General features: G+C 52.9%; 1 protein-coding gene across 2 annotated transcripts in view; it reads right to left on the reverse strand.

Annotated features, from left to right (window-relative positions):
* The window catches only part of KCNIP3 (potassium voltage-gated channel interacting protein 3), an 82,608-nt gene that overhangs the window by 18,825 nt on the left and 47,459 nt on the right, over window positions 1-16,324 (reverse strand). The window contains exon 1 of one of the 2 annotated variants that reach the window (XM_055327616.1): window positions 6,861-7,334. The exons of the other annotated variant lie outside the window; for it this stretch is intronic. Coding sequence (XP_055183591.1) covers window positions 6,861-6,963 — 103 coding nt within the window. The 5' untranslated portion in view covers window positions 6,964-7,334. Of the gene's footprint in view, window positions 1-6,860; window positions 7,335-16,324 lie in introns of those variants that run through there. 2 annotated transcript variants of the gene reach the window in all.

Below are 16,324 nucleotides of genomic sequence, written 5' to 3' on the forward strand. Positions count from 1 at the left end.
GGGACGGCAACTCCATCCTGTCGGGAGCTTAGGCCAAAACTCTGGGCACAGACCTTCCTCCCAGCGCTCAACCCACACGTGTGGCCAGCCAGCTCTAACTCTCAATATGCACCTCACCTCTAGACCTTCTGCTACTTCCACTGGCCCCACGCTGGTCCAAGGCTCCATCAGCTCTTCTGGCGTGTTGCCCTGCTTCTGCCCTGGGTCCCCTAGGTCTAGTTTGCAAATAGTGCTGAAGGAAGCTGCTGAAAACATGTCCTGTGCATTCCTCTGTTCAACCTCCCCCAAGCTCTGAATATAAAAATAACCAATAACCTGGGTGGCTCAGTGGTTAAGCACCTGCCTTCGGCTCAGGTCATGATCCTGGGGTCCCAGGATCCAGTCCTGCATCGGGCTCTCCGCAGGGAGCCTGCTTCTCCTTCTGCCTATGTCTCTGCCTCTCTCTGGGTCTCTCATGAATAAATAAATAAAATCTTAAAAAAAAAAACCCAACAGTAAATAGCCAATAAATGCATGCTACCCCCAGGCCCCTTCCCCGGCCCAGCTCTGACCTCATCTTTCATGTCTCTGCCTGTGCTCCCTCTGCTCCAGGCATTCTGGCCCCTTGCACCCCTCCAGCCCACCACACTCCCTCTGCAGGGCCCCCAGTTGCTATCCTCTCTCACTCAACTGCTTTTCCCTCAGAACCCACACCTCCTTCATCTGTTCAAATGTTACCTCCTCTGAGGTGCCACCCCCCACCAAGCCTATCTCTCTCTCATCTCTGTTCTACTTTTCTTCATTTGGCTATGATTCCCCGCCAGATGCATACTTCTATGTTTACGGGTGCTATGGACTGAGTTGTATCTCCCCAAAATTCGTATGTTGAAGCCTTAAGCCAATGTGACTATATTTGGAGATACAGCTTGGGAGGTAATTATGGTAAGATGAAGTCCTAGGGGGCGGCACTCATCCAATAGGATTGGTGGTCTTACAAGAAGAAGAAGGGAGATTTCACCCCCTTACCTCCACCTCAACTCCCACTTTCTTTTCACTCCCTCTACACACATATGTACCAAGGAACTGGAACTGTCTGGAACTGTCTTAGGTACAGGGGACCTGGCTTCTTCATCTTGACTCCCACAGCGTCTGGCCCAATGCCAGGCACCCCATGTGCTCTCAGGGGACACTGGAGACCTCTCCTGGCTCATCCACAAGAGAAATCCCAGGCTTATCCCCCTGCTTTGTTTCAGCAGAGATGCAGCCAGACCTCTTAGGACCTGCCAGGGGTGTCACATCGCCCTCTGCAATTACAGGGGGGTCTGGTGATTAATGGATCTAAACAAGCATTTTCTACAGCTTTCCTCCAACCCCTGAGGAGCTGTACTTGGCCAGATTGGGAAGTTAGCCTGCTTCTCCTGTCTCCCTTTCACCTCTCCCTGGGCTCAGCCTTCCTCTCGCCCTTCCAGAGGCTTGTCCTGGACACTATTTACCCCCCATCACTGATAACCAGGGCTCAGCAACAAAGATTTAACCTCTCCATCAAACAAATATTTTGTTAAAGGAGTGAAAGCATGAGGCTTTTAAAAATTTGTTCTTAAAAAATTGTTGTTATTGTTGGCGTTCTAAAGCAGAATGTCTCCAAGTTATACAACAACCTGACAAATCACAAACTGGGCTCTCCTCCCAGGGAGCTGAAGTTCCAGTCCTTGATCCTGACCCCATGCCACATGGCCCCTTCTGGGCAGGACGCACCTGTAGGGACTTGGAAAAGGTGGTTCCAAATCAAAGATGTACCAGGTACTGGGTGAGAGGCATTTTTTTTTTGCCTCCTGAGTGCATGAGCCTGGTGAAGGCCCCTGGGCTGCCTTCACCTTTGCCAGGCTCCCCTGGAAGCGGCTATAAGACCTTCTCTTGCACCTTCTTGCTTGCCAGCCAGCACCCATCCCAGTTCCCCATCGCAGCAAAACTCTTTCACAGTGCTGTCCACACTGGCTGGCTCCAATCCCTCCTACCTGGCTGGCAGATGTCAGCCCTGATAGCCCCTGCTGGTCAGGTGACCCCTAGACCTGGAGGTCCCCCCGAGGAGCCTCAGGGACCACTGCAGGGCAAGATTCCCCTTCCAATGCTAGCAGTACCTCTTCTGTCAGTGGTACTGGGCTTCTATTTAAGACTCTGTCCGAGATTCCATGGCTAAGGGGCTATGAAACCACTAGATACACCACAGCTGAGGCACTCGGGGGGGGGGCAGGGTAGGGGCTTTGCCCAAGTCCCCCATCCTACAGCAGCATCAGGCTCAGGATCAGCTCCAGACCACCTCCCTACCCCGCAGAAGCCACCCACCTGGAGCCCACCTCTCCCCTTCCCTTTCCCAGGGCCCAACCCCAGGAGTCTCCGGCCATCCAGTTGGGAGGACCTCACAGAGCACATAAGGAAGTCCGCCTATCACGACGAAGGACCTGTCAAGTGAATCCGCCTCTCCCACTAACTTCTAGTACACGGTAGTGATGTATGACACTGGGGGGAACTGGAGCCAGGGCATTTTTGGCAAGAAGTAACAAGAGGTAATACTTATAAAGTGCTTACTCTGTGCTGGGCATTGCTTTACGAGTTTGCACACAGCCACACACTTAGGCTCAACGAGGGACACTTTGGATTTGTACCCAGGCAGCTGTCTCCGCTCTGGGTTGCTGACACACGTGCTGTAAGAGGCTGGGACATGTCTATGGCTCCTCGGTGGTGTGGAGTTAGAGAGGCATCCAGGACAGGTGTGCTGGAGTTTGTAAAATTCCTGGCTCTGCCACTCTCTGGCTGGGTAACCTCAGTTTAGTGACTTAGCCTCCCAGAGCCTCAGCTTCCTCATCTCTAGAATGGGCCTGCTGTTGAGGACAAGATTACAATACACCCCAGGAGAGAACTCACTAGATGTGGGCTGCTGCCACTGCCATCAGCATCAGATCTGGAAACTGCCTAGAGGCCACCTAGGCCAAGGGACTTGCAGGTTATAGAGCATGGGAGACCCTGCCAAGAGAAAGGGCAGCCAGGATATGTAGTATCCGCAGGCCTCAGCAAAGGCAGAAGAGGGTGCTGGATGGAGAAGATGAGCAAGAGAAAGATTAGGAGTAACTGCCACCCCCTTGGGCCTTGCTTGGAGCCCGGAGTCAGCTGCGGATCGTGCAGGTTCCCAGGCCACCTGTGCTTGCCAGGGCTCTGCAGGCAGCTGTGCACAGAGGGCCACTGCGGAGGGCTGGTGGGTCGGGCTGGCCATGCATACCTCCACCTGGGCACCCCCCATTCTCCTCTTCACGCCTCTGTCTCTTCACCCACCTACACACCCACTGTCACAATTCCACCTCCCTGTTCCCACCCCCAGCCAGAGGGTCCTCCCCTCAGAGGGCATCTGCCCAGGGGTATCCTAAGGGGAGGGCCAAGACTCTGCATTACTTGTGCTCCTGGTGGGGTCTCATACAGCCTGGCACACAAAGGGTGCCCAGAGAATGTATGCTGGTGATGGCATATAATTTACACTTACTCAATACCCGCTGTTTACCAGGGAGTGATAGGCACACTCTAGGGTCACAAGTGTATACACACAAGTCACTGACCCCCTCAGAAAGCCCAGGTGGGGTGAGGATGTGGACGCAGAAAATCTCAGAAGAGCATCACCTAACCCAAGCCACAGGGGCAGGGAGCCAGGAGGGTCAGGGATTGTTCCCAGGCGAGATGGTACCTCCCCTCCAACATCCCATTACAGATGAGCTAACAGAGCTCAGGTAAGAAAAGTGACTTGTCCAAGTTAATGACAGCATGTCGGTAAGTCAGGGCTGAGAAGCAGCTGTTCTAGCTCCTGGCCACCTAGCTCCCAGTGCTCCTTCCAGAACAAGGTTTCTCAACCTCCCTACTGACATTGGGGCCTAATCGTTCTTTCTTGTAGGGGCCATCCTGTTCACCGTGGGATGTTTAGCAGCATTGCTGGCCTCTACCTGCTAGATGCCCATAGTACCCTCTCCCCAACTGTGATGATCAAAAATGTCTTCAGACGTTACCAAATTTCCACTGGAGAGCAAAACTGCCCTCAGTTGAGAGCTACTCGTCTAGAACTTAGGAAATGTGAACTGAGATAAGAGGCAGTGACCAAAGTCAAGCCTTGGGCACAGATGTAGACAAAAAGGTCTGGTGTCAGGGCTTGCAGACAAGCACCAAGGGTTACCAGCCCCGAGTCACTTTGTACCTGTGTGCCCCACCCACCCTGTGAGTCCCTTAGACTTGAGTTCAGCTTTTAAGTTGTGCAGTGCTTTAGTTCACCACACCCCTGTGAAGCAGATAGCAGAACATATTCTTTTGTCCTCATTCTACAGATAAGGAAATTAAGGCTTAAGAATGTTTAATGCACCAAAGTCACTTGGTAAGCTAGTGGCCAAACCAGGCTGGAACTGCCCCACGGAGTCACCCAGAAGCAGACAGAGGGCCTTTCAGCCTCTGCATGTACTTCTAGAAGGCTGCATGCCTAGAACCCAGATCCATTAGTTCCTAACAATCCCAGGGGCATCATAACCCTGGCGGCTCACAGATGGGAACTACGGAGGCTCCGGGAGGACAGGAGACACACGACTGAATCCACGCATGCCTGCGGGGAGCCGGGCACCAGCTCTCTTCCCTCAGTACCAGCTCCCAACCAGGCTAGGGCCGCAAGGCCTGGGCTCCCTCAGACACTGACCCTCAGATGCTGCCTGGCCAATGGGCCTGCCAGGCACTTACTTAAAGGACACCACTTCCCGTCAACATGGAACACTGGAACTTATAACTCCCTCCCTCTGATGCAGGAAAGGAGGCCCATTTGAGTGAGAGAATGTTTTCGACCATGAATCAGTCCTGTCACTACGCGTAATCACTCCATTGCTAATCACTCATGATGTCAATGGTTCACAAAGTTTGTGCTCTTATACGCCAAGAATGGTGCTATAAGTCTGCCACACAGCCCACTTTACAGGTAATGAAATTGAGGCTCAGAAAGGTGAAGGGAGCTTATCCAGCCAGCATGTGTGAGTGACAGGATCCCAGCTAAGACCTGGCTGACACTGAGGCTCTACACTCCTCCCACTACATCAAGACATCAGAACTCCAAGGGGGCCCAAGTGGGCAACTGCACCAGCAAAGAGAAACTCAGTAGAGCCCCAAGTGGGTTTTTTAGAAGGTTGAATCCAGCATCTGTAGTCTTGTGCATACCAGCCACCTTGTAAAGAAATCCCCTTTCCTTAGAAATCACAACAGCACATTTCATAGGCCCAGCCCTGTGAGGGAACTGGCTCACTCAGGAAGGTTTTGCAGTACCAAGTAGAATGAGGCCATGAGTGCTCTCAGCCCCTTGGTGGCCCGAGAGGGGCCAGGAAATGGGGAAGATCCATTAGGGGCCATGGCTTCCCTGAGTACCAACCACTCCTCACACCCATCACAGACTTCACATGGGCAAAGGAGAGGGGTTACAGGACAGACTAGTGCCCTATGGGAGGCATAGGTCCTCAGGGGCACAGTAGTGCAGGATGCTTATCCCTCTACCTCATCCCAAGCAAATCCGTTTCCCAACAAATCCCCTGTGCTGGATTCCCCAGTCAGGGTCAGCATCCAGACAAGCACAGGCCTCGCTTGGGCAATTTTCCTCTCCAAGTAAAACTTAAAGCTTACAGTGGTACCTCTCAGAACCACCTTGAATATGTCTCTTCTCTCTGGGCAGGAGAACTCATCCAGAAGAGGTGTGGAGCCTGATGGCTTCTTAGGGGCACACAGTCATGGACGTCAGGTAAAGAGTCTGCTTTAGGTTCCAAAGGCAAAATGGAGGAAGGGCCTTGCTTCCAGGCCCTGTGCCCCTTCCCGTCCTTGGTAGCCCTTGGCAGGGGTTTGGGGCACATCCTCAGGCTGGAGGGGATGCCAGGCAGTTCAGAGGCAAGGACACGTTCTTCCCTCCTCTCCTGCCTAGACCTCTGGGTTTCAGTCCCAGGAGCAGGAGCCTGGCAAGGTCAGCAGAGTGCTGAGGCAGGCAGGAAGCCCATCCTCCCCTGAGAGGACAGCAAGGGAGCATAGGTAACAGGCACAGGACAGGCCAGCCCGTCTGCACAGTACAGAGGTAGGGGCTGCAACTGCCTCCGGGGAACTGGGTAGAGGGGGAGTTACATCCCAGTGGGTCAAGGTCCCCTTCAGAATGGGTGTGCCCTAGAGGGGCTCCTCCTCCTAACCTGCTCGGAAGTCTTAGGGAGGTATCCAAGGTTGGGAAGCAGCTCCCAGGGTGCCTCTCAGGGGTCCCAGGGAGGCTGTCCACTGTCTGACTTAAGAGCAGGTCTGTCTCCTCAGTTAATATTTTATTGGGACAGAAATGTGGCGCCTGAGGATTTGGTTACTGATCCCGTGGGCCTGAGCCTTGCCTAGGGATGCGGGTGGAAGCGAAAGGGGCAGTCCCATGATGTGGCTGAGGTCTCTTATCACTTGCCACCATCTTCACCCTGGGATGAAGATCCTTCCAGTCATCCTCACCCTGAGCCACCTCCCGCCAACGGGAGGCCCAAGCTGGCTATGCTCACCCGGGGCGGCCAGGACCCGCAGGCCTAGGGTGGCTCAGGGTGTCACCAGGCATCTAGCTCACGCCCACCCCCAAGCGCCGCAGCTCCGGCCCCTCTGGAGCTCCTCGGAGCCCCTCGGAGGCCCCTCGGAGCCCCTGACCTCCGTCCGCTTAGTCCTGGACCAGCCCTCGGGAGTCCGAGGGGACGGCGGCCAAGGCGGCCGGTGCAGGGCCGCCCGGGCCAGACCCGCGGACCCGTGCCCCGGAGCGCGACTGCGGCTCCCTCCCTGCGCACTGGGGGCCCGGCGGAGCGCGCGGGGCCACGCGTTACCTTCCATGGACATGGGCTCCAGGATGCCGAACTGCTTGAGGACGGCGATGAACAGCAGCACCACCACGGCCATGGCGCACAGCTCCATGCCCTGGATGCCCATGGCGACCCGAGCTCCTGGGGCCGGGCCGTGCCCCTCGCCCGCGCGAGCCTCGGGAGGCGCCGGGGCCGGTGCAGCCCGCCCGGCCTCTGGGGGAGGCCGCGGCTCACATCCCCCGGCAGGCGGGGCTGCGGGTGTGGACCGGGCCGCGGCCCCGCGGAGGGCGGCGGCGGACTGGGCAGGCCGGGAGTGGACGCGGCGCGGCGGCAGAGCCCGAGCGCAACTTTCCGAGTCAGCCGGCAAACTTCGAGGCGCGGCGGCGGCGGCGCGGAGCGCAGCTCGGGCGGCCGACGCGGGCCAGAGACGCCTCCATGGCCGGCGCGGGCGCCGCGCCTCTTTCGCCCCCTCTCCAGCCCCGCGGGCGCGGGGGCGCGGGGGCGCGGCGGCGGCGGGGGTCCCGGGCGCTCCCGGCCGCCCCAGCCTCCATCGCGGCTCCCCGCGCGCTCATTGGCCTAGGCGCGGCGACCACCCGAGGAGGCGTCCCCTGCGGCCCCCCCGCGCCAGCCCGGGAAGGGGCGGAGGGAGGTGGCCCCGCCCCGCGCGGCCCAGCCCCCCGACCGCGCCTGGCGCTCGGCCACCGCCACCCAGCCCGCCCCCGGGAGGCCGCGCGGCCGGCGGTTACCTCCACCTACCGGTGCAGGGCGGAGTGGCTGGGGAGTGGCTGGGGAGGGGGCCGGGGACCAGAGAGGAAGGGAGTCGGGGCTCCAGACTCCGGGCTGAGGGGTGCGGAGCCCGCCCCCACCGCGCATCGCCCCGCCCGCCAGCGCGGAGCCGGCCTTGGGGGATCGGGGAAACCCTCTCGCCCCGGGGTATTTCCCGCACCGTCAGCTCTCCGCTCGAGACTGAACTTGGCCCTGGTCTGGCCCCCGATGCAAATGAAAAAAGTTGGTATCCAAAGTTATCCAGTTCCGGAAACGCACGTGCGCGCCAGGCTTTTGGAGACGTGTGGGCTTTGGCATTAGAGACTACGGAACCGAGTTCCACCCCTGATTCTGCAGCATGACCTTGGTCGAGTCACGGACTTGCAGACTCCTCCTCCACACGGAGGGACTGGTGCATGCCTGCCTTTCCGGCTGTAGGAAAGAGCTAAAGGGATGCCAGGTGCAACGCGCGGGCAGTGCCCAGGAGCGCCAACTCGCTTGTGGACCGCTCCCTTCCAGCCCGGGGGCGCTGGGTCGGAGAGGAAGGAGAAAGCCAAGCGAGAGGAGTGGGCGTGGCAGGGCGGAGCCCGGGAACCCTCCCAAGTCCGCGAACTCGCGGACCCGAGGCGGGAGTCGCGGCTCTCTGCTGCCCTCCGGCGGGCACGGCTCTCAGCAGGCGTCCTCGCCCGCGCCCGGGGCTTAGAGGGCGGGAAGCAGGGGCTGCTTGGCACGCCGAGTTCTCCAGTTCTCCCGCTCCCGCTGCCTAAGTGGAGGGGAAATCCAGCCCCGCTCCACGCCTGCTTGGACCTAGGGCCCGAGCACTAGTAGCTTCCATCATAAGCCCTGCTACCCACTCGGTCATTCGTTCAACAAATGCTGAATGTGTTCTGTGCCCCAGGCACAGAGCTTGGTGCCCGGGGGGGGGGGGGGGGGGGGAGGGGAGAGGCGGAGCGTGCACGGCCAAGGGTCCCTCTGGAGCTGGCATACAGGAACCAAGCCTTTATGTTTACTTGTAATCCTTAAGGGCCGCCCCGGTGGGCTTTCTCTTGCCCACTTTCCAGTTAAGGAAACCAAGACCTAGAGGGTGGACTAGGGAAGGGGCGCAGGTGCAGCCCAGGTCTCCTGGGTTCCAGAGCTGTCGCGGCGCAGCATACCGCACGGTTTCCAGTGGAAGAGGAGGGGAGAGAGGCTGCTGGGTTTCTTCTGGCCTGTGTGGTTCCACCTCAGTATTTAACACACCTGGTTAAAGGTCTGAGTTATTGGAGATATTTTTAAAGAACTGTAAATGCACAGCTTTCAATTGCATTTAAGTGGGCATGTGGTGAGCCTCCACTGACCAAAGCAAGAGTTCTAAGCAGAGACGCCAAGGATCGCCAGAGAGCATGGCTCTGTGGCAGCACATGAGTTGCTAAAGTGTGTTAAGTCTAGAAAGGCTCAAACCCCTCCTGTACTCTAATTTACACACTTTACGAGCTGAGTGAAGTCTAGCCTGTAGGTCCCAGCTAGTTGCCACTAATCCTCAATCAACGGTCTGGTTAAAAGTACATTAACCTCTCTAAGCCTGTTTCCTAAAATGGGGATGACAAGCCAGCCTCTCCAGGGAGGGGCTTGTAAAGGATCAAGTGAGACAAGGGCTGGCCTGTGTCACAGGCTCTGATGGCTCCTTAGGATGTGTTCTTGGAGCGGGGTACGTACAGGGTACCAGATGTGAGATAGATAGGGGGATAGAGAAGCGGGCAAGCAAAGGAAGCCATATGGAGGGTCTTCCTGAGGCTGGTCCACCCCTCCTTCCCTGCCTCAGTTTCCCCTGGTGCTCCTGAGCATCTTCCCTGGGAAAGCTTCAATGACTGCTCATAAACACTGAGCTATAAATGAGACATTGATCCCCTGGCTATGCGGTGTAAAATATTAACGATGCCTAAGTGGATACCAGGGATGAGAGCAGAATGTCCGCTCGGCATTAGCAGCCTGGGCCATGGGCCTAATGGATGGGAAGCTGACTCCCCCGCTCACTCACTAGCTTGGCGCATGCCAGTTCTAGGGCCAACCAGGTCCACTGAGGCTGGGCTGATGGCCCCATCACACTCTCCACTTCCACAGGACCTGGGCAGAGAAGCTGGCAGACAAGCCCCTAGACCCCATACATCCTCCCCACACCGATGAAGTCCCAGGCCAGGCCTTTCCCACCTGCACCCTCCCTAATATCCCCCAAGTGCCTCCTGTGGCAGAGGGCATTCTGGGTGTTGACAGGGCTCCCCGCCAGCTCCCTGCCTTAAGGGAGGGGCACATCCAGAGAAATCTCCACAGCACGGGGTGCTGAGGACTGCCTTAGGAGTGGGCAAAGATGAGGGGCGATGTGGAGAGAGCCACTCGCTCCACCCCAGGTGATAGTAGAAGGCTGGAGAGTCCTGAGCTCTCACTTGAAGACCTCAGGATGTCTGGGAGGCTCTGGGAGGCCCTGGTGTCCTGGCCCAGTTTAGAAAGTTTTTAGACTTCCAGCTGTTTGGGGTAGGCTGGGGCACACCCCAAACCTAGCCTTGCACCCCACACCTGAGGTCATGGTCTTCCTATGCCTAGAATATTGATACCACTCCAGTTCCACCTCCAGGAAGCCTCCCCAGCTTATGCCAGCCCTGCATCAACCCCCTTCTCCTCAGAACCGCCATGGCCTCCGCTGCCTGGGCCATGCCATTCTGCATTGTGTTTTGGCTCTCTGCCCAGACATCTTCCATGTCATCTCGTGCTTCTCATCTCTCACCACACTGCACTGTCAGCTTCTGTGGGGTGGCACCCTGTCAGATTCACCAACATTAGTTGGGTGCCCCAGCCTACTAACCATCCAGCTGCCCAAGGATGTCAAAAGATCTTTTGACTTTTAAAGGAGGGACTGGGCCACACATACTGTTTGAGGGACCCATGCCCAGCAAAACAGCTCAGCAAGTTCTTGTCTCAACTCCTGCAGAGAACAAGCCACCCTTGGTTCTAGAGCATTCTAGTGGACAGAATAGTCATTATTCCATTTATCTCTCCTTCTCATATTCATAGGAACCAGACAAGAATGTCCATGAGTAGAGTTCCTCATCCCAAAGAAATGCCTCTAGGACTTTTCCCCATGGATGTCCCAAGGCCCATCAAATGCAATGCATTCGAAGCTAAACTATCAACCTTCCCTAAACCTGCCCCTCCTTCACACTCCTTGACTTAGCTGCTCAGGCCCAAACCCTGGGTTAGCCTGGAATCTTCCTGGCCCACTCCTGCCCAGTCTACCAACAAACCCTGGCACTGTGCCTCTTGCTCATTCCTCTCAGCTCCACTGTCACCAGGTAGCTGCAGCTGCCATAGCTCACCAGCTAGGAGCCAGGACAATGAGATACCTCTATGACTGGCCCTGGGAAAGCAGGAGAGAGACACTCTTTTTCACTGTGGCAGCTGAATGGCCACCCTGGCACCATGTGGGGCCAGCAGGCTGGAGAATGAAGTTATTTCTTGAGAAAGCAGAACAAAATATGAATGGCCCCAGCCCAGTTGACAATGTTAAATGCCTTGACCCAGCTGTGCCTGATGGCACACCTAAACCCATATATCTTTCAGTTACATGAGCCAGTAAGTCTCCCTATTGTTGCTTACCCCAATGTGAGGTGGGCTGCTGTTCCTTGCAACCAAAGGGTCTTGATTGATGCAACCCTCATTACTCATAGAACAAAGACCAAATCCTTAATATGACCTATAAGAGCAGTTGACATTTACTAAGAATTCACTATGTACCAGGCAGTGCAATACCATTTATCTTCATTTCTCGCAGCTCCCAGTAAGGCAGGGACTTGACAAGAAGAAGAAATCGAAGCACAGAGTGGCTAATTCTTTGCTTAAGGGCACACAGCTTATACTACACAGTATCAGGATTTGAACTCAAATATTCTAGCTCTATAGCCTGCGATTTTAATTCAATCCTGCCTTGCCCCTCTAGACCAGTGTGGTCCTCCTTTCCCTTGTTCACATGACCCCAGCCACATCTGCAGCTACCTGAATAGGACCAAGGCTCCAGATCTCTGCACATGCTCTTCCCTGAGACCTGAAGGCTCTTCTTCCTCTTCTTCCTCTTCCCTTTCACCCAGCTAATTAGTGCCTACTTGTCCTTTGGGTTCCAGCTTAAATGTCACTTCTGCGGAGTGTCTTCCCTGACCTGTTTGCCTTTATTAGTCTCTGCTAGTCCCCTTCCCTCTTTGCAGGTCTTAAAATGTGAGTTTAGCTATTTACTTATGTGTTCATTTATTTGCTTCTGTTCTCCTACCAGACTGTAAATTTTCTGAAGGTATAAGTAGCACCGGCCTCAACGTATTTCTAGATAACTAATGGGATGTCAGACGATGCTTTTCCTCCAATTATTTCAGCAGAGGCTGTCTTGGTATCACTAACAAGAGCACCAGACTGGGAGCCCAAGAGAACCAGGGCCACATCCCTAGTTCTAACCCTAACCAGCAGAGTTAGCCAAGGCACACCACCTCTCTGAGCTTCCCTTTCCTTCTTATAATGTGGGTTCGCTTGGTGACATTTACCTGCCTGTCAAACAATGAGCTGTGAGAATCAACAAGCCAATGGATGTGAAAGAAACCCAAGACAAGCATGAGGGACTCTGTTGTTCCTAGAGATGCCCACTTCCTCAGAGCCAGAAACACCTTGGAGGGGACACCGTAGGAGTCAACCTTACCCACAACCAGCTCCCCTCATGACACAAGATGGATGCCTAGTTCTAGACATCACATCCTAACATGACAGTGTCCTGGAAAAGAAAGGTTATCTCTTCCTATGTCTCTCTCTTTTTTTTATAGTGAAGAAGACTTACCCATTAAGCTTCTCATGAACACTTCCTTGTGTTTCGTGGCTGGAATTATTTCACGTGTCATGCCTAAATCTCTTGTTGGCAAGAGGAATGAGAGCACTACTGTAGAAAAGACTGTTAGCTCTCCACCAAAATTCATTTGCCTCTCTTCTATAGTAAAAAAGCCTTAACTAGGCACATGGTTGCTCAGTGGTGACAGCATTTCTCAGACCCTTTTGCAATTAGTTGTGGCCATATGACTAAGTTCTTAACAGTAGAAAGGATGGGTGCTGCTCTGGGGATTGAGGCCTTAAGTCAGTGAGTGAGTCTCCTTATCATTCTTCTCTTTTCTTGCTGGCTGGGACCCAGACATGTCGATGACCAGCCTCAGCCATGCAGATGATGACAAGTCTGGAAGGGGAGGAGGGAGTGGAGCTACAAGGTGGAAGGGACTTGACTCCCTGAATGACCACATGGGACAGAACCGTCCACCAAGCTGGAACACTCACCCTGAGATGTTAAGGGAGAAAGAAACTTTTAAAAATCTCTTAAAGAAAGAAATAAAGTGAGGTGAGAGCTGGCTATTTTGAAAATAGAGGTGGAGGGGTGCCTGGGTGGCTCAGTCAGTTAAGCGTCTGCCTTCAGCTCAGGTCATGATCCTAGTGTCCTGGGATCAGCCCCTGCTCAGTGGGGAGCCTGCTTCTCCCTCCGCCCTTCCCTCCGCATGCTTGCACTCTCTCTCTTTCTCAAATGAGTAAATGAAATCTTTAAAAAAAAAAAAGAAAAGAAAATAGAGGTAGAAAGGAAGAGGAAGATATGAGATATTGAAGTCTTCACAATGTTGGAAAAGGAAATACTTTTGGACCAAACAACAGAAATGAGATTGTTGCAGAAAGCATTTTTCAAAGGTCCTTTAAGATTTATCAGCCAAATTTTCAGGCAAACAGAAACGGCCTCAAGTGAGAGACAGAAATGGGTAGAACAAGAAAGCCAAGAAATAAAGTAGCTATGGGAGAACTGTATTCAGAAAAGAACTTTGGTAGTGGTTACTGAACACAGAACCAACTAGAAGAAAATGGGCCAGAAACTGACCAAGTCTTTGAGGGAATTACAGTGTGGTAGAAGTCTGGCCCCAAAAATCCTGTGAATAATCAAGACCCACAATAACTCTTGGCCTTCCTAACTTGCACTAGCAGAAAACTTGGAAAGCTCTATGGTCCCAGAGGAGGGCACACTTCCCAACGCCCTACTTCAGACTATGTCTCACCAGTCTCAACGAATGCTCTCTCCTTGGATGGGGCTTAGATAAGTCAATGCCACAAATATTTATTGTGCCCTCACTTTGTGGGTGGTCCTGGTGAGCACTCTACAGTCAATTTCTTGTGGAGAACTTTCTTAGGTGGGCTATTTGAAAAATTCCTCAAATTTGAGAATATTCCCTGCTATGGACTGAGCCAGGTATCTGAGAGATTCTTTACAAGAATTACCTGGTTTCTTCTTCATGTCGACCCTAATTATGGAGGAAATAACACCATTTCCCCTGTGGCAGAGACTTCTGGTTGCATAGACTTAGGATCTATTCTTCCCTTCTTTCTCTCTAACACAATCTTAATTTTGTTGAGGGCAACAATGCACTCTGCTGAAAAACTACATTCCCAGCTTCGTTTGTGGCTAGAGATGGCCATATGACACAGTTTGGGCCAATGAGCTATACGCAGAAGTCATTGAGTGGGGCTCCTAGGAAACCACCTTGAAGGAGTGGGACAGACTCAGTGTCATATGCCCTTTTTTGGCTATTTCTCTTCACTTCTTTCTGGAATGGGTTATGATAGCTATACCTAGAGCCAGGAGAGAAGGACACAGTTTACTGAATTATGATGACTTGAGCTGCCAAACTAAACCTAACAACTACCTTCATCTGGATTTGTTATTGCTTGAGAAAACTAAACCTTGATCTCATTTAAGTCACCATTACTCAGGTTTTCTGTTCCATGAAGCTGAGGAGAAACAGGCTTAAGAGATATACACCACTGTGTATATCAGAGGTGCTCACCACTGATAAGAGGCAAAGCTGGGGTTTGAATATATCCTGAAGGCAGTACCACAGAGAAATGAGTGATGTGCCCCACAATCCCTGCCCCCCCCCCACATCCACCTCGTGTGCTGACCACTGACTCTTTTGGGCCCCTGTCTTGCCTAATGTCTGCCTGCTACTTGCCAGTTGCCAGCTGCCACTCTTGCTACTGGGAGCTTCCTTCTAAATGTTCAGTCCCCAGAGGGTCCTTGGGTGGCTTGGCGGTTTAGTGTCTGCCTTCGTCCCACAGCGTGATCCTGGAGTCCTGGGATCAAGCCTGCTTCTCCCTCTGCCTCTCTGTGTGTCTCCCGTGAATAAATAAATAAAATCTTTAAAAAAAATTAAAAATAAAAAATAAATGTTCAGTCCCCAGCTGAGAAACGCAGCTCTTTGTTCTGCTGCTCTCCTCACCACCTCCAGGTTATTCTATCCTCCAGCCCAATGGTTGGGTTGGTTTTCTTGGCCCTGGTCCTCACCAGCACTCCTTAGCTTAGCTTCCTGCCTTTCCTCTCTGGCCCTGCTGCTTTAAGAACAAGCCTGTAGGCAGAGAAGCCTATGATGAGGACAGGGAAGAGCTTGGGTGAAAGATGAAGGTTGCCTGCACCTAGGTAAAGGCTGAAGAACTGGAAAGGAGGGAACTTCATTGACAGAAATGAAGGAAGCCTATAGATCCTGCATATTCCAAATGCAGCCTAGGAGGAAAAGCTATAATTTTTAAGGCTCTGCTCCTACAGTGATTTTTCTTTTAACTTATAACAAGAAATTCTTTTTCAAAGATTTATTTATTTATTTGAGAGAGAGAGCAAGGGAGAGCATGAATGGGAGGGGCAGAGAGAGAGAGAGGGAGAAAGAATCTGAAGCAGACTTCATGCTGAGTGTGAAGCCCAACATGGGGCTTGATCCCATGAGCCTGAGATCATGGCCTGAGCCAAACCAAGAGTTGGACACTTAACCAACTGTGCCACACAGGTGCCTCTATAACAAGTTTTTAAATATTGAGATTGGGTTTTTTTAAAGATTTTATTTATTTATTCATGAGAGACATACACACAGAGAGGCAGAGACACAGGCAGAGGGAGAAGCAGGCTCCATGCAGGGAGCCCAATGTGGGACTCGATTCTGGATCTCCAGGATCACACCCCAGGTTGACGGTGGCGCTAAACTGCTAAGCTACTGGGGTTGCCCGAGATTGTTTTTAAATGACTGTGTAGCATATTGCTTAATAGTGCAGACTTTGAAGACAAACTGCCTGGGTTCAAACCCTAGCTTTCCACTTATTAGCCATGTGATCTTGGGCAAGTAACTTAGCTTCAACAAGACTGAGTTTCTGCAACTATAAATGAAAATGATAATACCTATGTCACAGAGTGATTATGAGTGTAAAATAAATTACTGCATGTAAAGTACTTAGAACAGTGTCTTTCACCCTTTTGAGGTATTCAATAAAGGCTGAAGCTTCTGTTATTATCACAGAGAAAGGAATTCATTGTACATGTTACCAACACTCAGAGAATAAGCAAGAACATAGTTGAGTTTGAACACATCTGTGTTTTACCTATACAAATGACATTACCTCTCTCAGCCCTATTGAGTGCAGAAAAGGAAGATTCCAATTATGATGAAGTAGCTGGCATCACATTTGCCTTATCGATGGAAACAACTATAAAATCTGGACAAAACATGTAAAGTAACTATATGTGGGCACTGGGCATCAATTAACATAGGGCAATGATCCTTGAGAATCCTATTACATGATCCCCACATTCACTTCTTCTTTATTTCTGAGCACATTTTCCAAAATGCCGGGCAGCAAAACCTCCTAGCATGGTG

This window comes from Nyctereutes procyonoides, unplaced genomic scaffold (genome assembly GCF_905146905.1).
Source record: "Nyctereutes procyonoides isolate TBG_1078 unplaced genomic scaffold, NYPRO_anot_genome, whole genome shotgun sequence".
NCBI lineage: Eukaryota > Metazoa > Chordata > Mammalia > Carnivora > Canidae > Nyctereutes > Nyctereutes procyonoides.